The 27,805-nt window shown below is 39.1% G+C and overlaps 1 protein-coding gene across 4 annotated transcripts in view; it reads left to right on the top strand.

The window, feature by feature from the left end:
• The window catches only part of camk1b (calcium/calmodulin-dependent protein kinase Ib), a 42,032-nt gene that overhangs the window by 7,656 nt on the left and 6,571 nt on the right, over positions 1-27,805 (top strand). For all 4 annotated transcript variants that reach the window (XM_006784426.3, XM_006784427.2, XM_087840661.1 and 1 more), the window contains 2 exons: positions 18,984-19,115; positions 26,740-26,814. In XM_006784426.3, the coding sequence (XP_006784489.1) occupies positions 18,984-19,115; positions 26,740-26,814 (207 nt within the window). The remainder of the gene's footprint in view (positions 1-18,983; positions 19,116-26,739; positions 26,815-27,805) is intronic.

A 27,805-nucleotide genomic window follows, 5' to 3' on the forward strand; every position in this document is an offset into this window, starting at 1 on the left:
AAGGAGGATTGGCTACTCTGAAAACTATTTAAGCTGTTTTTCATCAAACCACCAGTAGTCTTTGCCTACATTCAGTATTATCCGTACTTGCAGACAAGATTGCTATATCGCTGAAATATTTTTGGATGTAGTGTCCTACGTTCAGCTGGCTGCAGATTTGTGCTTGTCTCCTTATTAATGATCTGTTTGCTGTGTAATCTCTCAAAGTGTGTGCGTGCGTGTGTGCCTGTGTTATATGACTTAATATGTCTTAGTGTGATTCACTCGTGAATGTGACCTAGTTTGGTTTTTTTGTTCCCATAGAACAGAATGTTAAATTGATTTATACTTTCTTGCTTTTGTTATTTCATGGGACAACAAATGTGAAAGTGGCTTCTTTCATGAATAAATCATAGCATGAAATGTTTAAATCCTGCAAAACATAGCATATAAATCACAAACATTAAGTTTAGGATTTATTCACATGGGTGTGATTGTGATTATCACTTTATCTCAAATGGTTATGCTTGATTTTTGAATGGCAACCCCGCTGTTTGTCATTTATAGAAACTTGAATCATTCCTGACGTATCTTAAGCGCAGGTACACTATATGTGCTAGTGTGCAGGAATCCCACTGTTGTAGCTGCACACAGTACGCTAGTCAAATCTTGATGTGATTTGGCTTTTATAATAATACAATTTATCCTGACATCAAGACATCAAGTAAGTAAGTAAGTAAGTAAGTAAAATTTATTTATATACCGCTTTTCACAGATAAAAATCACAAAGTGCTTTACAACACAGGAAATGGAAATATAAAAAAATATATAACAGTAAATAAAACAATGTAAAACTATAAAAACAGCATACGAAGAAATTAATCAAATGCTTTTCTAAACAAAAATGTCTTTAGCTGTTTCTTAAAAGAATCAATGGAGTCCGTGCAGCGAAGAGACAGTGGGAGAGAATTCCACAACCGTGGTGCCACTGCCTGAAAGGCCTGATCACCACGAGTTTTAAAATGAGTGCGCGGTACCACCAGCAGTCTCTCATCTAATGACCTTAAAGCCCGAGAAGATGTATGTGGTTTCAGCAGGTCAGATAAATATTGAGGAGATTGACCATGTAGGGCCCTAAAGGTTAGAACTAAAATTTTAAAATGAAACCTAAAATTTACAGGCAACCAGTGAAGGGAGGCCAAGACTGGAGTGATATGCGATCTTCTCTTGGTGCCTGTTAAGAGACGTGCTGCAGCATTCTGCACAGTCTGAAGACGATTTAAGGCTGATTTGTTAAAACAAGTAAAAAGGCCAAGACTGTTTCTGCCTTCCAGAGGTCATGCTGGGGTTGAGATCGTCCTCCTGTCCAAATAGTCCCACTGTCTTTCCCACTATGAAATGTTTTCCCAAAATTACTGTAGCAATTTGGATCCCATTTTCCCCCTTTAAGCCTATACTGTTTTGTGCATGCATAGATACTTGTAACATTTAATCCCTAGAATAACTCCTGGTTATAAGCTCGTTAAGCATGGATGCCGAGTGTCATAAGACAGGATGTTTGTCCAAGGTGTCTTGCTTAAAGCGCGTTTTCCATACACCCACATCCTTGTTAGTTTTGGATTAAGTTCTGTGAACTTAGATGAAACCTAATACAAGGTGAAAGCTAGCTGGTTTTGTGAGTTTATAAAACCTCCCCTTGCTCCTTTTGTGTCACGAGTTGACATAAGTAGAAACATATTCAAAACCTAATCATAATATGAAGAATACATATATATATATATATATATATATAACCAGCTGAGCCTGGTTGACAGCCACATACATGAAAATCCTTTCAACCCTCTCATTGTCATCCCTCCAGTTCTCTACCTGCCCCCGGTTTGGGGCTGAGCTTGTTTATGGAGAGATCACCGGCTCAATGCATCACTCAGCTGTTTGCCACATTCATTTGCCTTTGCTGGATTGTTGTCTTGGTAACAACAAGAGACACTTTCCATAATGGACTCAAACAGTCACTATGGAAACAAAGTTTTTGATTCGCTATTAATAATCCACCACCGGGTTCATGTGTGAGCTTTGTGAATCGGATTAAAAAATTTTTTTTAATGGAAACACAGAAAATTTGACGCACTTCTATACCTTTCTCTACACACGTTTTGTGTTTGTTTGTTTTTTTTAGAACCTTCCTTGCTCATATTTTGACCATGATGGGGGCGGTCACTGATGTAAAACCATTAGTATTAGTCTTAAACATTAGTCATCAATTTACCTGTCCTGAATTTGCAAAAACATTCAATAAATGCAAAATAATCTGATGACTTGTTATTTATATATGTCACATTTATTTCCTTCAGGGGTCCTCAGTGACACAGTTATCCCGGCACTTTAGGATGCTTGGTCTGTTGCAGTATCAGTGCAGATACCTTGGCTTTAGGCTCATGCCAATACTGAATACTGATACAGCTCCAGTGTACATTAACAAGCTTTGTTTCTCACTGTGAGGTAAAGACTGGAAATCATTCTTTTATCTTTCAAACAGCGTCAGGCTCAAATTAAACTTTTTTTCAAACTTTACAAAGCAAATGTAACAGGTACATACAATGGTATAAATGTACTGAACTGCTTTTTATGATCAAAATAATACCAAACAATGGTACACACAAACAAATTGTACTTTTGAGGTTGATCAAAGTTTTTGTGCTTGCATTTTGCTGTCCTAAACGCTCTTGCTAGTGTCTCTCTTCTCTTTCTCTGCTTTCCATTTTACCCCTGTGTACCTCTCTGTACACACATGGAGTGTAGCTGGACAGAGAGACAGGTATAGATGAGTGTAATGAAGCTGATGGCTTACTAATGCTACTGCAAGTGCTATAAAATCTTCCTAACAAGTGTAAAATCTAATATAGCAACATCCAAAATGGTAACAGAGAAAGAGAGAGCAAAGCTGAAATGGAAAGCACACTTCTTTTATTGTGGCCAACTCACTTGACCATTGTTTGTTGGAAATCACTTAGTCAGTTACAAACTATAAAAAAAAAAAAAACAGAACTTGTGGCGTAGCATAGGGCTGGGCTATATCATACCGTTCACGGTAATACCGGTATAATGTTGGGCAACGATAAGAAAATGAAATATCGCGATAGAATATGGGTAAAACGCGCATGCGCAGTGCCTTTGTTTTCATACGCACATGGCGGAAAAAGCATGGCGGCGACGGAGAATTAGAAGGACGAAAGCGGATCGTTGAATGAAACAGATGAACCAGATTTGGTTTGTAAAAATGCTGCAACTTCAGTGGTGTGGAACAGGTTTAGCTTTCGTCCGTCAGATACACAACAAAGCAATATTTGTGGTAGCGCATGCTAGCGAGCCGTCGTGTTTTTTGGAAAATACGGCACACTAAAATCATCCTTTGATTTTTCTGAAAATCGACAGTGCCCATTATAATCCCGTGTGCCTTATGTATGAATTCTGGTTGTGTTTACTGACCTCAAAATTATTTTATGTGGTACACGGCGCTCGAAAATCTGTCAAATGTTTCAGTACGACTTTGCTAAGCTACGAACCCACACTGCTTAATTGATTGTCGGAGCATTACGGCTATCGTAGGCAGGAGCCTCGCGGAGTGATACATACTGTGCTTCAACATAATATTAACGTATTGTGTGTGTGTATAACCTCTTTTTAAGTTTTGTGGATATTATACATGGTTATGCTGAGGATATGTCGGCCAATTTCCACTGGAAATGCCTTTTGGTTAAACTGTCAGCAAGGAATTTGCATTTGCACTGTTAATTTTTTATATTATATAACTTTAATGCACTTAAAAAAAACACAGCTGCTTGTGAAAAGTGAAAATACATTGATGTATTTTTTTTTCACTAATAAAGTTGTGGAGTTGTAAAGTATTTTGTCTAGTGTCAGTTATATTGTCAGTTATATCGTTATCGCAAATTTTCAAATGTATATCGTGATAAATATTTTTGGTCATATCGCCCTGCTCTAGCGTAGCATGTGTGAAATACTCCGTGTCACTTCCCTGACCCATGTCTACTGGTGCACTTTTTTCTGATGAGTAACCTATTAAATATAGAAATCAATTAAATAAAGCGCTGTGCAAAACTCTTAAGTCACCCTTCTTAAAAATATATTGTTTAATATTTTGCTTGGAAAATAGGTGCAGTAATTTAAGGAAATGTGTATCAACATGCATGGAAATATGGTATATATAAGGTAAAACAGAGGTTATATAATTCTAATGAACTTGAAAATCAGTATTTGGCACGATCACCTCTACTCTTCAATACAGACTGACCTCTCTTAACCAAGCTTTCTGGTAATTTCTTTAAGCACTCTTCAGGAATAGTCCTTCAGGAATAGTCCTTCCATGTATGCTTTTACTACACTGGCAGTGTGTTTGAGAAATGGAAATGGCTGTTGTCAGTCAGATGGTATCCTGATGATACTGCATCTTGTCTCAAAATCTGGTGTTCCTTTTCTGAATTTATAATAATTTCACCAATTTTGACAAGATCTCCAACACCGCTGACTGAAATGCAGCCCCAAACCATGACAGAAGCTCAACTATGTTTTACAGATGGCTGTAGACTCTCCTGACCTCCTTTGTACATACTAACAATTAGAACTAAAACTTTTCACATTTGGATTCATCATTCCATCAGACCCTTTGGTCTAGTTAGTCTAGTTATTGTACAATTTGGCATACCTCAACATTTTCTTCCCGTTTTGCTATCTGTTTTGCTATCCTTAAAAAAAATGGCCTTTTGACAGCCACGTCCTTGCTAAGTTATCCGTTTTATGAAAACAACACTGGTTCATCTTTCGAGTTAGGAGCCTTTTTATATTATATGATTCATAGGTCAGTGTTAAGTGGCTTTGAAAATGGTCAGGTACAAGAATTGGACTGAAAATGAGTGAAAAAGCAGCCAGTCTCCAAAAAGAAACTTTTGCAAGCTATTGCCAAGACCACTTTCAAAATTACAAGAAAGTCTAGCTCCTTGGAAATAAAATAAAGAAATTAGGGGTAACTCAACCCTAGTGCACAGTACTCTAGGTCAGCCCCATAGTGTTGTGTTGTTACAAATGCCCCATCCAGCTGTCTGATCAGTATCTGATATAAGTGTTGTATCAGTGCATCAGTCCTATGAACCACATAACAGCTGCTTGCATTGGTTTGTACTGCTAATCCCCAGCTGCAGGCACATGTTTCAGTAATCAAAGCAGATGGGGATTAATAAAAAACAAGCAATGGTACTGCAATCAACTTAAATCCTCCCTTAAGTTAATACCCCCAACCTCTCTCTCTTTCTATTTGTCCTACCCAACTCAAAACTTGAATCTGGGCTGTCAGAAAGCCAACCTCATTTTTGGCTCCACATCTCTATCACCTGCTCTCTGTTTCCTGGTTTCAAACTGTGTTCAGTGTGGGATGGGGGATCCCAGTGTATCCTGCTGCCCTTTGATTTTCAGCTGAAATGAAAGCGTTCATTATGCAGGGTTGAGGACACACAGCTGAGCATAAGAGCACGCCACAGATCCTCTTCAGGGCTTCTGTTAATCACATATTGTGTATTACAGTTACGTTTCTAGTTAAAGATCTGGTAATATTAAAAGTAGCATTTGTCACAGTTACCTTGAATTCAATAAGGGTAGGTGTGCAAGACTTTGTGTGTATGCAGTCATGCATACATATTCAGATGTTTTTGACTGAGAAGTTTGAATTTCCTTGTCTCTCCTGGTACTTTCCTAACCTTTTATTTCAAATATTGACTTTCGCTGCTCTCTCTACAATATGTTGGTAAGCATTTGTCATGAGTCATGTCGCCCCGGGTGTACTGCTCATTGTCACAGGCCCTGTATTTGGAAAATAGGAAATATCTTATATATTGTATAATGTATTATTATAGAGCCTTTTCAACTTAATATAGAAAATATGAGTGAATCTGCTTTTAAGTGTCAGTAGTTATTTATTTGAAACTGTTTCTATGTTTCAAAGACTAGATGACCTATTACGTCATTTGAATCCCAGTGTCCTCCATTATTTCACTTTTTTCCCTTCTTTCTGTTGTTAAGATGTTGATCTTTTCGCTGTAGTGCCTGTAAACATCTCTTTGCAAGAAATGTTCCCACACTTAGCCACAGGCTTTGAGATTTCTTTACTGATGATAAACTGCACAAATGAACCATGCTGACTTTTTTGACATTTAAATGGCTGCACATGTTCTCATGCCGCGAGCAGTTAGGCGGAATTCTTGGTATTTTTAGCCTAGAATACATTGCAAAACACAGAGGAGATAAAGCAACAAGAGACTGGCTATAGGAGGAAGTGGACAGAAAAAGCAGGGGTGCATGGTGTAATCATCTAAAATCGTTAGGGCTGATGGATTGGCCCCTGCCTATCTTCGTCAGTCATGTTCTATGGTGACCCAGTGGCCCTCGTTGTTTGTAGGATCTGCTATTGGCTGCAATTGATTTGGTAAGAGTTGTGTTTTTGTACATGCGGGGGTGATGGAGAGGCACAGGGAGTAAAAGGATTCATCCCGACAACACTTGTTTTTCTTTTCTGCCCCGTTGTGTATGTTTATAGGCACATGCAGTATAATTATAATAATCAATAAAGCCTCTCTATTTCTGTTATCTCTTGTTGACCTTCAGGTCCCCCCATTTGACTTGGCAACTCTGAGAATGAAAGAGGATCCATTCATCACTTCTCTTCTCTTTTTACCAAGCAAAGAGCACAGATATTTTTATGTGTTAGACTCCAGAGTGAGCTTATATTGTTTAGTGTCTGTTAGATGGATGAGATACTAATCTTTTTAACTTCATCAGTGTGTATTTCTTTGATATGAAACTGTGTTGTTGATGAATCCAGCATTTCACTGAGAAACAAGATTTTTGTTGATTTGTTGTACAGAATCAACAGTTAGTGCTGGGACACAATCTGTTAGTGAAAAGAGGAACCGTTTGCTCCACTTGTTACCTCATACTCATGCCTCTGGGCTAAATTACATGGGTTTTAACACTGATTTGCCTCTCTGTCTAAGGGCTCTCTGCTCCTGAGTGGAAGGGTTCAATAACTCAGCACTAAATGTTCATTTGTCTGAGTGTGTTTATTTGGGCTCTTTTACGCACAGTTTCATTTGTGAATGACGATGGTTTGCATGACCAGAGATGAGGCTTTGACCATGCTGTAGCATTAAATGTTCTTACAGTAAATCATATTATTGTTTAGAGCAGGAAAGTCAAACTCATTTTACACCATGGGCCACATTCAGCCCACTTTGAGCTTAAGTGGGCTGATTCAGCCAAACTCCCCTTTCTGTCAGTGTAAAGATGTTTAACTACGCATTTAATCCCATTTATTATCAGAAAAAGAAGTGCAGTTTCAACAGTACAGCTCAGTTTTTCTATAAGGATAAAAATGCTGCTGTAGTAAATGACAAAAATCTGTCAGAACTCATAAATAAATGTATAAAACTACAGAAAAAATTTCTGTTAGCTTACTGCCAGTAGGAAAAGCTGTTTAAAACAAGCAAACAAAAATAAAAAAACGCATTGGAGTCTTTACTAGGTCAGTTATGGCCCCTGGGCCTTATGTTTGACAACTCTGATTTAGAGAGACCATGGTCTCTCTAATACACGTACTAACCTCTCTTATAGTATATAAATCTTATAGTAATTAAGGGACATGCCTTTGTCCGGATCTTGCACTCACCCGTTCAAAGTTTCATTGTCATTGAAATGACTGTTTTGATGACAGTCAGTTGCCATCTTCAAAGTGACTTTGGCCCAGCAAGGCAGTGATAAACGGCAACGAGGTAGAGTCAGACTGTGGTGGCCAGTTTGCAGCTGAATGGGATCAGATTACAGATGTGCATTGTGTTTGTGATTAAACTGCAAAAATCACAAATCAGTTGTGGTATGTTGCAAACCTGTTGCTACCTGCATACACAGGAATTCACATTAATTACTTAGAGTGCAGCCAGAACCTCAGAGATTTGAAATTAAAATTCAGAAATCCCTCCACAGTTAATGATACCGTGTCTTTGTAGTGCAGTGGTTCACACATGTGCCTAACATGGTCCCCGGTTTAAGACTGGGAGGAGACACAAATCCCTTGGGGGGATATGCAAATATGAAGAGCCATCTAGTGTGGCGGCACGTTGTAAATAAGGAAACAGCTGAAAGAAGTTTCTTCAGATGGTGACGTAGTGGCTGTAGGGGGCAGTTTAACTGCAAAATGTCAACTTTGCACAATCAATTGAGTCAGAATCGAGTCTCTTATTGGAAAGCGTGGAGTCAAATCAACTTGCAGCGTAGACAAGTTGCACTCATTGGTTCTTACTGAGTCAGGTTGCTTGCACCTGATTGGCGATCTGTATTTCTAAATTAGATGGCAGTTAGTTGAATTCTTTGCCAATTTGTCAGAGAGGGATTGAAGTGAGTCCAAGATGTACTGAAGTTGTTTGGAGGTTGCATCTCATTAGGTAACCCGTGCAGTCACTTTGCAAATGAAAGTGATTGCCCAGAAATTGAGTGTGTATTACATCCTCAACCACAGTTAGTTGCCACAAATATTGTGTTTACATAGTATTTCCATAATCTTGTAAAGTAATACAGTTCCTATACATAATTACTATATTTATATCGTCTGAATTTGGATGATGCTGCTGAATTCATATTGCTGCAATTCATTACTTCGTTGCTGTGTTATGCAATATTTTCAAGTAATAAGTGAGCAATCACCCCACACATCCCTATGCCAACATATTTATAGTCTAAAGTGTAGTGTGGAGGTTCAGACACACATGGAGTTTGAAGGAAAATAAGCACAGACTCACTTTTACTACAGCATTTGCGTGTGAAGTTGAATCAAACAAATTCAAAATGATGATTAACAAAGCCGTTCAGACAAAAGAAACAGCCACCTTTATGGAGCAGATGAATCTCACAGCATGAGAGCTGCCCCACTTCATCTATTTTTCATCTCTCTGTGCTTCTTTTTTTCTGTCTCTGTCCTAACTCTCCCATCTCTTCATTTACCACCATATTCATCCCATCATATTCCCGTAATAGTGCTTATTATAACGTCAGTTTTTAATCTTCACATAAACCCCAAAAGTATAAATTTTTCTGTAATGTTATCACCTCATAGCTAGCCTAAAAAGAAGACTGGTTTTCTTTATTTTTTTTAATTGAGTCTGAGCTTCAGAATAGATGATATTAAAAGGAAGAAGGTGGATGGGGCTTTGCTCCAGTACTGTAAAGCGTAGCATAAGACAATACATTACTGTGTCCTTGTAATAGTGTCTCTGGCTTATTCTGTCTTTTCGCTGCTCTTTCAGTTTCAAATTCCAAAAATAGTAATCAAGTGGGACTGATTTTTGCATTCTAAATATGCATTCATTAAGACACTCTAGCAGCCATAGCACAGATCAGTGGAGTTTAACCATTACTTGGAACAATGACAGTTTAGAACTATTTCCAACTCCAGCACAATCCTCAAAATCCATCCCTGCTTATGGCACCTTCAGCCCTTCAGCCCTGCCCTGACCTAATTCGAACAGAAGTCTGCAACTCAGCATGGCATAGCCTGCAGTTCCTGAATACACACACACACACGCACACACACACACACACACACACACACACACACACACACACACACACACACACACACACACACACACACACACACACACACACACACACACACACACACATACATATATGCCCACTGTCTGGCCCACTTAGGCAACTCCATCTGCTCACAGCAATATATCCCTCTAACAGCTTTTAGTACACTCGCAGGCTTGTCGTGTACATCTTCCCACAGTCCTTCTCCATTGTTATAATCCTTTATTGTCCGTATTTCTCACATTTCAAGCTGTCCACATATCAGCAAACTGGCTTGAAAAGACATTCCATGCGCTTATTATCTCCAGTCCAAGAAATCCTTAGGGATGCGTGTTCTTTGCTGTCTAACTTAATTATACTCCGCTATATGATTTGATTGGGGGATTTTGTTTTCATGTATGTGCTTCAAAGCAATTCCTGCCAGTAAGTGGAGTTTAAACAGTGGAAAGTTGGGTCTAATTTTATCTTAAATGGATACTAAAGCTCTGTTAGTAACAGAACTTAAGCCTCTAGATAGCAGTGAGCTATGTAAACATCCACCAAGAGTAACCATTTATGTCTATTTGTCCTTTTTCCGGCCAATTTATGGCAAATATTCATTCCCTTTTGTTTTTATTTTTGATCTCTTTCAACACGCAACTACTCTCTCTGTGTGTGTGTGTGGTTTTTTTGGGGTTTTTTTGCTGGGTATATTTTTTTACATTATTTAAGAGCTTCTTGTTACTTTGTCTTTTGTTGATGCCTGTCCAATGGCGTACTGCAAAGAGGTGCATGCTGGAAATTTAATTTGTCTACCAAAGAGAGTCAGAATCCATAAATAATCAAGCTATAAAACAAAATCAATGAGTGAAGACTTTAAAGGCCTTTAAACACAGGACACGTAAAATATTTAGTAATCAGACCACTATATTAAGCAACAAGAGTCCTTGTAGCTTAACATGCACATTGGTAGTGAATATACAATGATATGGAAATATTAACTTAATACTGTTTTACCTCAGATAAACAGCTAAATCACCTCTCTGAAATGATTTCTCTGGCTCCTCAGTTGTGGTCCCAACTATGCCAACAGGAGCTCAAACTGCCCCATTGACTTCCTGAAATATGTACGAAAGCATTCATGATACAGCTTCAGCTTCTGGAGCAAACCATAAAATTCTCCTTGCTGCTGCCTTTTCATGAGAATTGGATGAATCCTGAATCTCTGAAACAGCAGGACCAGCTTATCAATGCAAAATACCAACTTGATTTTTTTTACACTGCACTTTTTGAGGGTAAATCTTCCCTAAATGTATGTATATACTTAGCATTTCCATGTCAATTTTTTTTTAGAAATTTCTTGTTGCTTTTTTGCAACTTGCTCTGCATGCGATACCTTAAGTTATAGTTGAACATAATCTTTACTAGCAGGTAGATGTATATATGAGCATTCAGTATGTCAGGGCAAGGTTCAAGGTAATGGAAGCTTTTGGGGGATTGTTGTATGGCTCTCCCAAATACCTTTTTATGGGCTCTGGAGAACGGCAAAAATTCAAAGTTGGATTTTACAAAATTCAAAATACTGTGTGTGTGTGTGTGTGTGTGTGTGTGTGTGTGTGTGTGTGTGTTTATCATTTGTTTTGTCTTTTTCCATGGACACAGTGAACAGCTTCTGGCTTTCCCAAAAAATCCTTTAAGGACAACAAGATTTGTGAAGTCAAGCTACCTCATGAGGTGCATTTTTAGAGAGCTACCTGCTGTGGTGACCCCCCTTGTGGATAAGGTAGCCTCTAAAAGTAGCTTTTTCTTTTAAAATGGATACAACATTGAATGGTCAGCCAGTCTAAGTTTAACATTGATTTATTATTGGAGTAAGAAATATGCTCATATTTCTTAGTGCCAGTTAAAATCCAGGCAGCAGTGTTCTGAATTAACTGGAGTTGGTAAGGTGACCTCTTACTGCACTGGCCATAGTTCAGACTTGAAACCTTCAGTTATTTTGTGATGACAGTTTAAGAGTGTTTAATTTTGTTATTTATTGAGGAAATAGCAGATAACAAAACCAAGAATTTCTATCCTCAGAAACAACGTTAGCTGCAGAGGCTACGTCATGAGATGATTGGTCCAGATAGACTGTGTATCGTCAGAGTGGCTTAATTATTCTCAGTGAAGGACAGATTTTTTTCTGCTGAAAATTTTTTATGCTACAATGCTACATGCCAGCACTTGCGTACTTGTAGATTTAAAGCTGTATTAATTTACAAATAGTATTCCATATAAAAAGTCAGAAAATATCTTTTGTTGATAGTTCCTTGGTGTCTCATGAACAGATCAGATGGCTAAAAGTAAATTGTTAGTGTTTCCAATATTTAGATTTACAGTTACAGGAATATTTGGATAGTAACCTAGAGAGGACAGAGGAATCATGGGATTGCTGTCTGTCTGCTATCACCATTCAGAGACTGACAACAGTACAGACTTCAGGAGTAATGTTTGTCTTTTGGTGAATTGATGAGTTCACTCTAGCCAGTAGCTCCCCATGTTGCTCATAGCTCTAGATGTAGCAGTTTGGTTATGTAATATTACTTCACTGAACTGTAGTGTGGATTGTACTGAGGTATTACACTAAAAAACATAGTTTAGCCATGGTGCTGGTCTTTGGTGCACTTTGTCAATATCAGTAGGTCATATTTTAAACCATCCATGCATTCGCTTCCGCTTATCCTTTTCAGTGTCGCGGGTGCCTATCCCAGCTGTCATAGGCGAGAGGCGGGGTACACCCTGGACAGGCCGCCAGTCTGTCGCAGGGCTAACACATAGAGACAGACAACCATTCGCACTCACATTCACACCTATGGGGAATTTGGATTAATCAATTAACCTATCCCCACAAGCTGGACGTGGGAGGAAGCCGGAGTGCCCGGAGGGACACACGCAGACACGGGGAGAACATGCAAACTCCACAGAGAAAGACCCCGGCCTGATGGTGGAATTGAACTCAGGAATTGAACTCTTCTTGCTTTGTGGCAACAGTGCTGACCACCATGCCACCGTGTTGCCTTATTTTATTTAATGGTTTTTAAATGGTTTATTTAAATCATTTAAAAGTAAATAAATCTCTTTTTCATTTTACTTTTCACATTTGTGATACAGTATGTGTATACATCCTCACTCGGTATGCAATCACAGCAAGTCTTAGCCCCATAGGAAGGTTTAATGCTGCAGATGTGTAAACTAGGAGAACAGAATGCAAACATACTCATCGCAGCTCCACACCAATACAATGCTCTGCTAGTTTGTGTTCAATGCAGAGGGGTAATGGTGGGCTTTCAACGACAGAAAAGGTTTGGAGGATAATCTGGAAGCTTCTGAGGTTTATTTGATCTTCACTTACTGATTTTCACTTCCTTTTTTACTTGCTAGGCACACTACTGTGTTAGGTATAGTATAATATTGGAATATAGTATAGAAAAAACTTTCAGTTTGAGTTAAAATATGTCAAAAGTTAACCCATCGTATTGGATGGGTTAACCACTGCCTTTATGTGATTTGATGCCAGGGCTCTAATATGTGATGAGTTGGAAGTGAGAGATGTATTTTGATATTGTCATAACCTGCTGCATCAAGGCACCAGTGACAAAGGAGGCATGGTGTATAATTTTGAGATATTAGCCATGTGTAAATGGTCGTTTTGATCAGGTGATTCAAAACAATAGGCTGTAAACACAACATAGGCAACATTATTTACTCATGAGGTAGATGTGGTTAATGTAGGCTAAATTCTGGCAGTTTTTGTGTGATGTTGCTGACAGACGGACAAGTATTTTTCACTGTCTCAGATTTGTGTCTTTGCCTTGGTGGAGCAAAAAAAAAAAAAGGTAATTCAAGAATTTAAATGGGTCTCCCTTTAGGGTTAGATGACCACATTTTACTGATGTGTTGTGTCCGTGTGCTGTGTTGTTATATGTAAATCGAGAGTGATTGTGGTTAGATTGTGCTGTTCTTCATGTTTGGGAGGCCCACAGAGCAAAGATGGTCTTTTTATGTTTCAGGTCCAGTTTCACAGTTGGGTATCTCTCAGCTCTGGTTGGGCCAGATGGTCCTTCCCTATGTCTCTCTGACCTTTCCACAGTTACAGTTTTGTCATCTGTTTACATACCTTCTTGACCAACTTCTCAGCAGGACAGATGGCAGAATTGCTGTGAGTTTGAGAAATAAGAAATGTCCTTTTTCCATGGCAGATAGTCAGAGAAGATTAGTATTCTCAAAACGTCACTGCCACATAAGAAATACTTCCTTGTTGATTTTCTTTTTTTTAATGTTTGCTTTGCAGAGTTCATTTTAATTGGCATATGTGCTGTACATATCTGCATTATCACTGACACTTACTTTATACAGTACAACAGTAACAAAATAAAAAAGGTGTTGTGTTCAAAATAGAATAAACAGAGGGGTCTGCTGACATTTGACCGTTTACGATGAATAAAATTAATAATAATTAAAAAAAAACAACACAGCATCTTATTCAAATGTTTGGGTGGGGTGTAAAACCAACAGTGACGGAGTTTATGCAAATATTTAAACTGTGTGAGGCCTAAATGTGTATACGTCTTTTCTATATTTGACTATATGCAGTATATATATATTGAAACCACTGTGTAAAGTATTTACACAGTGTTTTTCTGAGAAATGCCCTACTGTTTGTATAATGGCAAGCTAGTCCTCATTAAGGGCTTAGCAGTTAATAGCTGTCCAGTCGTACCATGTCTGCATGCTTGTGTGTGCGTGAGGGGACTGAGTGTTTCCTGTTTCGGGACACAGTTCCCATGGTGCCGATTAGAACGTCCTGTTTGGAACGGGAACAGCTCTGTAAACACGTTTGTTTACCTTATAATTCAACTGAAACCTTGGTTAGGATTAACCTTCAGCAAACTCACCCGACACAGCCATCCTTTCTATATTCTTCATGTTTTTTTAGGCTGCACGGTGCCAGTTGCGGACACATCAAATAATACTCAGATAATTTACTGTAAAACAGTTGTATAACAACAGTACTTGAGGGTTGCTGCTACATTTGTTTGGCATCTCCTGTGTGGTGACAAGCATAGAAGGCAGTTGGCTGAACTTGTGTCTGCTTCTTCTGTTTTTATTAAACAGTGGCCGTCAAGGCTGCTGCTCAGTAAAAGTGTCACTTTAAAGGACCAACGCAGTGAAGGACTGTTTCCTGATATTCAGAAAATAGGGAAGTAATTTTGGGAACTACATAAAAACAATGACCAGTCTTATTTTGTGATGGGAAGTCAAGAACGTAAAAGGGTTTTTTTTTCTTGGGGGGGGGTGTTTATGGCAAAATGTGGTTAAATATAAATATCAAGTTATTTTAAACAATTCAAGTCAGGCAAATATACATCAGGATTATTTTACATGGCAAAATGGTTATACAGTTTTTATCTTGCGAAACAAATAAAATCCCCCCTTGAATATCTGTAGTCAAAGACCGTTTCTGTGAACCACTGTTTGACACTTCCCAAGAGCCCTTTTGGTTTGTCAGTGGAAGTATGGAGAATGTCAGCTAAATTCTCCAGATGCTGCAGAGGAATTTGCAGCAGTGACAACCTCCTCCACAGAGCTGGATTTCTGCCAAAGCTAAAGGCATTCCTGAACAAGTTTTAGTTTCTTGTTGACACATGACCACAAAGCCTCACTCACAGTTAGTCTTATCAAGATCTGGGTTCAGGGTTCTTTGAGTTTTTGTAGTTAACACCACCAGAGACCTGCATGAGGGTCACTGCATAAAGTTTGTGGAAGGACCCGTTGTAAAACATATATATCTAAGCTCAACTACTGTTCATTTGTTGTCTTTACGAATTTTGCTTCATAACTAAAAAAAGGTAATTGTAAGCCCTCCGTCTGCATATTCAATTTCTTTAAATGTAAGCAGGAAGCAAGCAGTTTCTCTGTAGTTATTTTGTAATGAAGCCATTGCCAGTGTTATTCAGCGTGCACCACTGCCTGTCATGTCCAACTTGAAATATCACAATGTCATGCATGGCAGCGTGTATTTCAATAGTAGTAGCAAAGTGGGAACCCAATTTTTGAGTTTGTTACACTGATCATTATTTCACTACAAAAGTAATTTCCTAAAGCAAAAAACACAAACAACTCTTATAAATACTGCAAGAAATGCAAACAGGAACACAAACGCTGAGCCAAAATAGGACTGCAGGCGACATCTATCACTGCTCAGTGCTCTCGACCTTTGCCAACACAGTGTCCCTTTATGGAAAATCCTGATATAACTCAGGACCCATAAATTACATTAGGCAAAATCAGCCTTCTTTCAAAAATTTATTTATTTTATTTAAAATTAAAATTTGAATTATGAATGTACATGTGTTTCGCAGGATTCTTTTTTTCTAGGATTACTTTACAGAGAATAGAGAGTTGCTTGTTTTTCAGGTGTCGCTGGTATGAAAACAAGTCTTCATGTTTGGCAGTAATAATGAATCTGTAAATCTCTAGACTGAATGCATGTCCTTCATTTCTGTCTACACAAACAACTGCCTGGAACCAGAGCGATAACAACCGATTTCACTTTTGATCTGAGTTTTTCCGTACCATTGGTTTTAAGAAAACAGGGACATGTTTGAACATGGTATTGGCAGCTAATACTGAAATGATCATAGATTTTTTTTTTTAAGAAAACAAAAAACAAACATTGTTCACTGTCAGTGTCTGTTGTAGTGTGAATTACTGCTTCATCGCAAGACATCATTGTGAGTTATTTCAAGCTATGTAAACTTTCCTGTAAAACTACACATCATTTACTAGAATTCAGATTTTCTTCAGGTGAGATATAAAAAAATCAGATTTTTATGTTTGTTGTGTAATGGCTTGCCTGACACTCCTACCTGAAGAATATTGGATAAAATCATTATTTTTGTTGTTCTAAACATTTTCACTCTTATTATAATGGTTTACTTGCTGTTTAGCGCTGTGTTGTGTTCAAATGGACTTTATAAATAAACTGACTGAGAGTGATGACCTCGTGCAATAAGACTTTTGGAAGAACCACCATTGCAAAAATGACCTATAATAGACCCATTCCTGTAATATATCTATATATCTATATTATTGCTAATATATATTTTTGTAATATATCTATATTATGGCTAAAGCAGTTTCTGGATGGATGCAAACTGCATTTCGTTGCCTGCACTTGTGACATGTGCAATAACAATAAAGTTGAATTCTATTCTATTCTAAAAATTCATAAAAACCAGTGAAAATGATCCAGTGAATTCAAGCATGAGAGTATCAAAAGCTTTGAAATTAATAAATTTGCCTGTGTTACACATTACTGTAAGAAATGTATTCACTTCAAAATGCTCAGATTCATCCAACACTTAGTAGAAAACCAAATATATACCCGACACTACCCACTTCATCATCCCAACAGTCTATCCTATGTGTTGTAAACACAGCATAAGGTCATGGGTATGGGATGCACAGATATTAAGCTTTAGGGCTAATTACCAGGATTATTATGTGCCATAGTGGTCTTTCCATCTGTTTTTTCCCCTAAAAAGGCTCTGTAATTTAGGTGTATGGAAAAATATGAAAAATTAAAAATCAGGAAGACCCTAGTTTTTTCATGGAAGCCCTTCTTTTTATTTATTGTGGTATGTGAAGTACAGCTTAATATATGGTAGATTGATTAGTAGGCTAAACAAATCAGTAATCAGAAGACCTTCTGCTGCAGGGAGAGTGTTATGTCATTTTAATGTTACCAATGTTTTTTCCTTTAGTTTTGCTTATTTATTTATTTTATTTTATTAAAATCATCACAGTTTGAAACAGTAAGTTACATTACACATGAAGAAACCAAAATGTTGCATTGAAGCTACCGTGACCTTGTCTCTGTTGTATTGCGGTGTCAAAGCCTATCATTGTGGCTCAGGAGTTATAGCTATTGAACAGCACTAGAGCTGAGTCAGAACTCTTCGGGCTGTGGTCAAAATGTTCGAGGTCCACCTCCACTCTGAAATGGGTCATGGGAAAGTGCTATTATTCTTTTGCTACTCTGACTTCAGATGCTTTACTTGTTTTGATTTTCCTCAATAGAGAAACCAAGAGAATAAAAAAGAAAAAAGTGTAAAAGGCTGTCAGATTTGTCATTGCAGTACTTCAGCTAGTCAGAGCCTGGGTTCTTTACGTAAATAATGGTAAAAGGCAAAATTCAATTCAAATTCAATTCAAAATGTATTTGTATAGCACATTTAAAAACAACGGAGTTGACCAAAGTGCTTCACAATCGGTTAAAACAAGAGAAAACAATAGAGAAACAAATATAGACAGGGGTGCACATAAGTGGTCCGCAGGTGCACATTCGCTGTCAAAATAAAAGACGCGCACCAGATAAGAAGTTGCGTACATAGGATTTTCTGGAGGAGGACAGACATTTGTTTAGAACTCTTAAAGATGTCGAAGAATCAAGCTCCTTTAAGCAATTACTTTGGTGTTCCTCCACCTCCAAAGAAATGTCCGAAGGAGTCCTAACTGCAAAAGAAGCGCGTATTCTCGGAAAAGTGGTTGCAGGAGGTGAGCTGGCTTCAAACAAATGATGAACGCACAGAGATGTGGTGCAGAATATACCGTGAAAATCCCACTCTAGCGGACAAAAACAGTGCCTTTTATATGTACGCAAACGTGCGTTGCAACTTCTTATCTGGTGCGCGTCTTTTATTTTGACAGCGAATGCGCACCTGCGGACCACTTATGTGCACCCCTGAATATAGATAAATTAGAAACAAATACAGATAAATAAGAAGACAGTGAATTTTATAACATAACAGTAAGTTTTATGAAGCCTGCAATACATCCAAAAGGGGGGAAATGAGTTCTGAGGCTATTTTTTCCCCATTTACTGTTCATATGGACTTTCACATACACCATTATTCAATCTGTGACAATGTAAACTGTAGCATACAACTGATATACAGCATTACATGAGTCAGACTTAAAATCTTTTGGCCAATATCAACATTTGTCACTGAGATAAACCTCGATATTTAATACTGGTGCTTCCAACTCATCCCACCAGGTTGTAGTCTTTCCAAAACTTGACTCAGCACGCCAAAGACTTCGGGGGGCGGCTGATATTAAAAATAAACACAATCTGGCATCAGCAGGCTAAAATTTATATTAGCTTTTAGATGCTGGTAGCCAAGAATTACAAAAGTTAGACCAGTTTAACATCAGAGCTGGAATTTCTTATTTTCTGTAGAGTGTCAGCGACGCATGTGAAGAGCTGAAGCCCCTGGGATAAATAAACTCAGGTCTAACAGACTTGTGTGTTTGTGTTTCAGGGGGGCTTTCTCTGAGGTGGTCTTGGCTGAGGAGAAGAGGACTCAGAAATTGGTGGCTGTCAAGTGTATCCCCAAGAAGGCCTTAGAGGGCAAGGAAAACAGCATTGAGAATGAGATAGCAGTACTGCACAAGTAAGTGGACTTCTGTGTTTTGGTGAGTTGGCATTAATAGGCCCTATATGTCTTCATTTAAAGAAGACATATTTTGAATGGATTTGCTTGAAAACACGAGAGAGATCAGAAATTATTTATACATAGAAGATTAAATTGTTATTGTAAAAATCTGTATTTTGAATCACTGCACATTACGTTAGGAAGTGTCTGTGTTTGTGACGATGAGAGCAAATAACAAAAGATGTGGGTAAGAAGGTAGGCTGTGGCATTTAAATGTGCCAAAGTTTGGCAAAAAAAAACAAAATTAAAAAGAAATCACCCACTCCATTACACCACCACACACCTGAACCGCTGATCCAAGGTGGGAAGGATCCGTGTGAGCCTGTGTGAATTATAGCCTCAGTTTCCTCTTCTTAGCTGACACGATTAGCTTCTGTAGCCTGTTAAAGAGTCGTTTTACACCTAATTACTCTAAAAATAGTTTTTATTTCTACTGATTTGGAGTTTCTCAGGTAGAAACAAGGATTGGGGTTCATATGAGGTGTTCAAGTTAATTATTGTATATGATGCAACTATTAATGTAATTGACATTATCTTTTGAGATCATGCTATGTTTCATGCCATCACACAAAATGAAGATTGACAATGATTTAAACCCTTGATTTTCAGCTTCTCCTGGCAGCAAACACATATTGAGTCATTTGCCCAAGTGGTTTTCTTTCTACCTGAGAAACAGGCATAATGTTGAATATATTAAAGCAAGTGGCAGTTTCACTCTTTGCAGTTGTGAAGTTTTTCAAATGTACCTTTCTTTAGATGCAGGGAATTACAGGCCACAGTGAAAATGGCTGATCTACTTTGGGTCCCTAGTTATTTTTAGCGCTCTTGTTGCCTGGGTTACAGGAGACGAGGTGACGTGAGGACGGAGGAATGAGCATGTTGGGGTTTAGTTAACAGTCCAATTTTGACAAATGAGGTAAACTGAAGTAAACTTGGATTGCAGATCAGGCCTTGCTCTTTGTGAAGTTTGCATAGACTCGTAAAGTGGTTTCATGAATCATTGTAACACCTCATCCAAGTACACAGGTTGGGAACGGGGTCTGAATACGGGGGGAATATTTAAACTGTTTATAAAATATACGTTTCATGAAGCTGTACTAATATGTAGCATCTGGACAGATGCATGCCGTTGTAATACTTGCAGAAGTTTGGCACACTTGCTAAAATGAGCAAGACCTTTACTAAAAACACTTCTGGATGGCAGCATCCAGAAAATGAATATCTGAATCAGGAAATTCACTCCCAACTCCACCTTTTTTTTCCTTTTCCCCCAAATTCAGGCATGCATTTTTTATTTTTATTTTTTGATATACGTGATCATGTAACGCTTGAGGGGCTTTACAGGGGCTTCATAAAATGTTTCTTAAGAAAAGAGGCATATTTGCTGTCCAGTTTTTTAATTCTTAAATCACCCAACTCCACAGTTTTTGTCCAGTCACCCTACTGAAACTAAAGTGAAAAATAAAAATCGGGCCTCGAATACACCATTTCATATTATTTAGGATTAGTGGGCCCTTTACAGATGTTACCTGTGACATTTGCACTAGGGTGGGATGCTCCATACTAAAACTTCAATGCTGTGTTGAGCTTATGAAGTGCAGATCTTCTGAAACACAGTGCAGTTCAAAACACCCACATAATGTGATCACACCTAATTCAAGTTTTGGTGCGTTCGCCCTCAGTTGATTGTTAGTATCAACTGAGGGCGATACCACACCAGGTGTCACCGCAAACCTCCAGAAAGTTTGAAAGTCAGCAGCAGCTGGACCGAGACCAGGAGCAGGAGTGGCAGCAGTAACCACAGCTCAGGACTCAGCAGAGATTGTAGATTGACAGCTGGGTTAGTGAAACTCATGGCACCCACAGTGCAACTGCTGATGGCACTGTAGAGGTCACTGATGATGGCATGAATAAGGTGTTGTTTATCCACACCTTTAGAGCTTGGCAAAAAATACCCGTGTATACCCACAGTAGGTGTGAAAAGATTTTTGCCACGTCTAGGGAGGTTACAAAGTTACAAAAAAGTTACAAAAAAAGAAGCCAACTCATCCGCAAAACAGCTGAAAAACTAATATTTGTGAATAAACATATTTACATAGACGTTGTTAATTTTTCATTGGCATAATTAGCTACATTCGTTCCACTGTAAATGAAACATCTTCTATAAAGATTACTGAGGCCTACACTCTTCACCAGGGGTGGCGGGACCCCAGCCCTCAAGGGCCGGTGTCCTGCAGGATTTAAATGTGTCCTTGATCCAACACAGCTGATTCTAATAGCTAAATTACCTCCTCGACATGTCTTGAAGTTCTCCGGAGGCCTGGTGAAGAACTAATCATTTGATTCAGGTGTGTTGACCCAGGGTGATATCTAAAACCTGCTGGACACCGGCCCTTGAGGCCTGGAGTTCCCCACCTCTACATCTACACCCTACCTACAAAGTAGGTGACATTGAAATTGTTGTCACAATAAACAAACATTTTATAAATTGGTTTGTTTACATTTCACTGAATTTCAAAACAACGGAAACAACCACATTTACATAAACTTAAAAGGGAGGAAATAGTATTTGCTTACAGTCACAGCTTTGTCGTTTAAGGTTCTTACAGGTTTTTCTCGTTTTGTTGTATGGGCATTTCTTCAAAACATGTTTAACATAATTACACAATAATAACACATAATTATTGATAGAGTGGTAGAAGTGTGCAACACTTTTCTCTATGGTAATTTAGAGAAGAAGAGCATTGTCAACCTGTGACAATAGCAAAACTGGCCAGTAGGTGTCACTGTAGGGATGAGTGTCTCGAAACAGTTGACACAATTGCTTTGAATGTTTGCACAAAGCCTCGCTTTACCCATTGTTAATGTGCACTTTGCTTGGAGAAGTCAGAGTATCCGTGACTTTGATTGCAAAGACCACAGGAAGATTTTCTACTATGCTGTAGTCCATAAGCTCAGGCCCACAATATGTGGCAGTGTTTCTTGATCCTGTTTATGAAAAAATTAGGTTTATTTCAAGTTTATTTGTTTCCAAAGTTTGTGTGGAAGTGTGAACCTTTTTCAGGTTCACTTTTTTTTTTCTAGGTTTTCCGTTTTATGTATAATAATGTTATTCATTAAGTTTAATCATAATGAGGTTTTTTTTTTTTTTTTTTGGCTTGAACCACTTTTGCTATCTTTTGTTGCTCCCTCCTAATTTTTTTTTTTTTAAAGTGTTGCTGGCAAAAAATTAAATGAGCTTTTTTTTAAAAAACTGTTTGATATATTTCTGCATTATTTTCAACTAAATATAGGGTTTAAATCATTTTTAAATTATTGCATTCAGTTTTTATTTTTCAAAGTGTACTTATGTCCCTATTGCCAGTCTTGGCAGCCGGGGGTCAGTCCGCCAGGGCCTCCGCTCCTGGCCGCCACCCGGCACACAATGCACCCGACCCCTATGGCGCCTCCTGCGGGTGGTGGGCCTGCGGGAGGATGGGCCCATGTCTCCTCTTCGGGCTGTGCCCGGCCGGGCCCCATGGACTAAGGCCCGGCCACCAGACGCTCGCCCTCGGGCACCCTCCCCGGGCCTGGCTCCAGGGTGGGGCCCCGGTAACCCTATCCCGGGCAGGGTAAACTGTTCCCTCGGTGTTTTTTTCATAAGGGTCTTCTGAATCGCTCTTTGTCTGGTCCCTCACCCAGGACCAATTTGCCATGGGAGACCCTACCAGGGGGCAAAAGCCCCCAGACAACATAGCCCCTGGGATCCCTGGGACACACAAACCCCTCCACCACGATAAGGTTGCGATTCACGGAGGAGGACCGGTGCAGACGCTGCACCGGTCCGTCGTGGTGAAGAGGGAGCTGAGTGTAAAAGCGAAGCTCTCAATTTACCGGTCGATCTACGTCCCTACCCTCACCTATGGCCACGAGCTGTGGGTAGTGACCGAAAGGACGAGATCGCGGATACAAGCGGCGGAAATGAACTTCCTCCGAAGGGTGGCTGGCCTCTCCCTTAGAGATAGGGTGAGAAGTTCGGCCATCCGGGAGGGGCTCAGAGTAGAGCCGCTGCTGCTCCACATCGAACGGAGCCAGCTGAGGTGGTTTGGGCATCTGACAAGGATGCCCCCTGGGCGCCTCCTGGGTGAGGTGTTCCAGGCATGTCCCACCGGGAGGAGGCCCCGAGGCAGACCCAGGACACGCTGGAGAGATTATATCTCTCGGCTGGCCTGGGAACGCCTTGGTGTTCCCCCAGACGAGCTGGAGGAGGTGGCTGGGGAGAGGGAGGTCTGGGCCTCTTTGCTTAGGCTGCTGCCCCCGCGACCCGGCCCCGGATAAAGCGGATGAAGATGGATGGATGGATGGATGGTGTACTTATGTTTTTAGAAACAGTGCTGTAGGTTATAAAATCACCTAAATAAAATTACCACTGTTTAACTAAAGCAGGCAAACAAGAATACAAAACTGATTATATACATAACCAGTGAAAAGCAAGTCTCACCATTGTGTTACACCCATAAGAGACTCTTTCTCTCCACATTTTACTCTCTGCCTTAATAAATACTTTAAAAACACAGTGAAACAACACTGAAACAGAGTAAACCTGCTGTTTGTTTATGACCGAGGGACACAGCTGTCGCATTAAATTGTTTTTTAAATAGTCAGCTGCCACGTTATGTGGCCAATCGGTGTCTGCCTTCACTCCCTGTGAGGCCAGACCCAAACCCGTCATCCTCTATGGCTTTTGTTATTTCTCCCACTGTAAATTTATTGGTGTGTATTTAATGCTTGACACGTCTTACTATGAACTGTATAAAAGAGGTCAGTGTATTGAATATATGATCACCAAGCTAGTGTAGAAATACGTCTTTCTTGTTTCGCTTTTCTATTTTGTCTTGCTAATAAATGTTACACGGGCTGTTCGTCTTTCCCCCGTTCTATCTAGACCAAACATTTACTGAAGCACAGACATTTGCAAATACAGTGACTAATTGTACTCTTCGAGTCACTTGTAGCTGTGCCAGTCGGAGGAATTTCTGTGAAGTCGTCCTCTTACTTCTGGAAATCTGGAAAGGGTTGCAGCAAAGCCTGAATATCATACCATAAGCATGTCTTTGGTTCCATCTCATTTAACACTGGACTGGACAGATAAGAAGACTACACATGTTTGTGTCAGACCACAAGCTTGTATCTGACACCTTTACTACAAAGTGAATTCACGAGATGAGGCATGCAGTGGGTGATGTGACTGCATATTCTGCTCAGTGTCACACAGGGAACTTTGTTGCCAGTAGAGTAGCTGCTTCCAACGCAGAAAAGTTGTGGAAGATTTTAAAGGGATTATACAGTTCTGAAAATTAGAAGTTATTTAAAATGTTTTATTTGCATGCACATGAACTGAAGTAACTGCATTCAAATTCTCAGCTATAACTTAACTCTAAAGCAGCGTGTAAGGCAAAAACACGATGGGTAACAGATTAACAGTTCTGTTTTGGTGGGTTGTTTCTTTTCATTTGACTAATTGAATCTCTTCTGATCTGAAAAAACATGTTTACAGTTTCTCTGGAAACACTTTAAAATTTTTATAAGAGTTTTATAAGAACCATTCTTTCGTTTGTGGTTGGCCCACTCAGTGCTCTGGAAGAATACAATAAAATACAAAAGGTGTGAACAGAAAAATTTTTTTTTTTAACTTTAAAGTCTAAGACAGCAAAATCCAAGGTGGGTTAAATAAATCAATAAACGATCAGCAGCATTTAAAAATCATTAGAATTTCCTGTTTTCTTACTTTCACTCAAGTGTCAATTTTGCTTCTTGCTCACTGCAAAGTTGGCAGCTCTGTTCTCTAATTTGCTGACTTTCTGTGATCCAAGCTGACAGGGGTCAGCAGAGGACCGAACCTTAAATAGACACTTCAGCTTTCTGACAGTCACAATGACCCGTGTCCACCCGTAGGTTCATCGTCCACACGAGCACAGAATGTGTCCTACATGTTGCAGACCTTATGTAATCGTGTGTGTGAAACTGTATGTGAGTCTCCACATGTCCGTTTCTTGCTCCACACAGAGCTAAGCTGCTGAATGAAGGTGGATAAGACTCATTGCTGTAATCCAGCGTGAGCACAGGATGACACATACATAGTTACCTTGGGTACATCTCAGACACATGGCTTTGTGTTGTCTTTGTCTTCCTGCCTTCAACTCGGTAACCTTCAAACACACACCTTAGACCAGGCACTGAGGTAACAAACACTCAGAGTGCATGATGAGGGAAAGGAAAAATCAGAAAAGAATTAAAGCTGAAGTAAAAGGTTGCACTATGGGGCAATATTTTTATGAGTTGGTTCCTGTACCAGGACAAAAACCTCTTCTTGAGATACAGTACTGTGAAAAAAGATTGAGGAAACCAATCCACGACTGATAGTGATCCACTGTGTGTTTTTCTTTCCAGGTATGCTTTTACTGCATTGTCAGTGTGTTTGGGACCATTGTAAGGTTGAACAATGAAGTCGTTACCAATCAGATGGTCTCCAGATGATATTGCATGTTCAGTCAAAATCTCCAAACCATGAGAGAACCTCCACTGTATTTTGAACATGGCTTTTGATGCTCTCTCTTGTACCTCTTTTCTGACATCCATAAATACTGACAACAGTTTCAAGAAAATGTTTCACATTTGGATTCTTCACACTATCAGACTTTTGCATTTTCATTTAAGTTCTTGTGTAATCTAGCGTATGTCAGCCTTTGCTACTTGATTCTCTTCCCCCCAAAAATGTCTTCTTAACAGCCACCCTTCCACTGAGACCATTTCTGATGAGGCTTCAGTGAACAGTAGATGGAAAGACCAGCTAAATCTCTCAGGTCGTGGGTCAGGTCTTTGTTTTTTCCTTTTTTCTTGAGGACAAGACTGTCAGACACTATTGGTCTATTTTAGATTGTTGGTGTCTTTTTTGTTTTTCTTTTTATGCCTGCCATTTCTTCTTGTGTCCTTCACTTCTTACATTTTTCTTGATATTTTTTTAAGGCCACACTGCCTATCTAACAGTGTTATGTATGTATTTTATTTTTAGATTAAGTTGTCTCTAAGTAATTTTAGAACCTGGTAGGGACATACAGTAGACATTTTTTTAAAAATGTTATCACTTAAACCTCAGGATAGAAAGAGCGTGCATTTTCTTTTGTACATGACTGTAGATGGATGTGTTAGTAAATCACGTTTAAAAAACTGGCAGAAAGTTTGGTTACAGTTATTTATTGACAGTAGCATTTGTATGAGACACCTATTGCAGGTGTGCTAACATCACACGTTGGTTAGACAGAGGTACAAGAGTAATCTTAATCTGATGAGTCCATCTTGCATCTGTATCTGCAGACATGGGACAGCAGAACAGTGGAAGCTCTGTTTAAACTGCTAAAATGCAATTAGTGTCCCACAAAAAACATGACAGAAAATTATTATTTTGCTCTCTGCAAACAGCTGTTATCGATAAAGAGTGGATAAAGATCACATGTAAAACCAGTTTTTTGCAAGTACTGCTTGAAGAACAGAATTAACAACTGAACTTCTCGCCATTTTTTTCCTTTTTTTCCTCTCTTCACAGGATCAAACACGCCAACATTGTGTCTCTGGAAGACATATTTGAGAGTAAATCACACCTCTACCTTGTCATGCAACTGTGAGTATTCACATATGTGTGGGACTTTGTGATTTGTCTTTGCATGCCTACTTGTGTTCTCTCCCACACACGGCTTGTCACATGCCATGAATTGCACCCTGCAACACATTCACACAGGCATGCTTACACACACACACACACACACACACACACACACACACACACACACACACACACGAAAATTCTGTAGTACTCTACTCGTGAGCAACATTGGGGAGTTTGCCCTCATACTAGTTGCCAGTCAGTGTCCCACCCACCTCAACTAGTGAAATGTCAGAGTGAGAGAGGAAAAACAAAGGCAAGATGAGGATTAGAAAAATTATTATTAATTTATTAATGACTGTAAAATTAGGGAAATGAAAAACAGCAGCAAAGAGGGAAGATGCACATTTGTCAGGGGAGGGAGTTTGAATTCCCTCATAATATTTTTGTGACCTTGAAATCCAGACGTTTGAACTCATTCGTGGTTGTTCACTCTTTCATGTTGTGCTGCATCACTATCCTGTTCAGTTTTATTTTACCTCTGCCAACTGGTGTCAAACAGAGGCTGCACATATATGTGAAAATGTACGCAGGAATAGGAATGTATCATGGAGGGAATTGAATATGTGGGTAAAGTGAAACGGGGACACTGGCTGAATGAGTTCAGCAACCCAGCTTTCCATGCATGGCTTGTCCAAACATCCATATCATCTTCTCTTTTCTTGCTTTAGCTCGTTGTAAGATGTTAAATTTCCTGTGCAGGTATTCATAATGTACTCGAAATTCCTATGATAGAGTCACGTTGCCATCTAGTGGCAAAATATGAAGCAGACATTGTCAGACTGACTGACTGTTTATAATTTTAGACTGAAAGCATTTTTTCCCATGTGGTTGGTAAGAAAGTAACTTTATCTGAAGTAGTGGTTTATAACTAACTATAAAAGATTTTTATTTGCTGGAGTTAGCAGGGATTATCTTTTTATATCTCGCATCTACACTTTAAAATTTC

Source organism: Neolamprologus brichardi, chromosome 5 (genome assembly GCF_056152115.1).
Source record: "Neolamprologus brichardi isolate AB-2024 chromosome 5, ASM5615211v1, whole genome shotgun sequence".
In the NCBI taxonomy this organism is placed as follows: Eukaryota; Metazoa; Chordata; class Actinopteri; order Cichliformes; family Cichlidae; genus Neolamprologus; species Neolamprologus brichardi.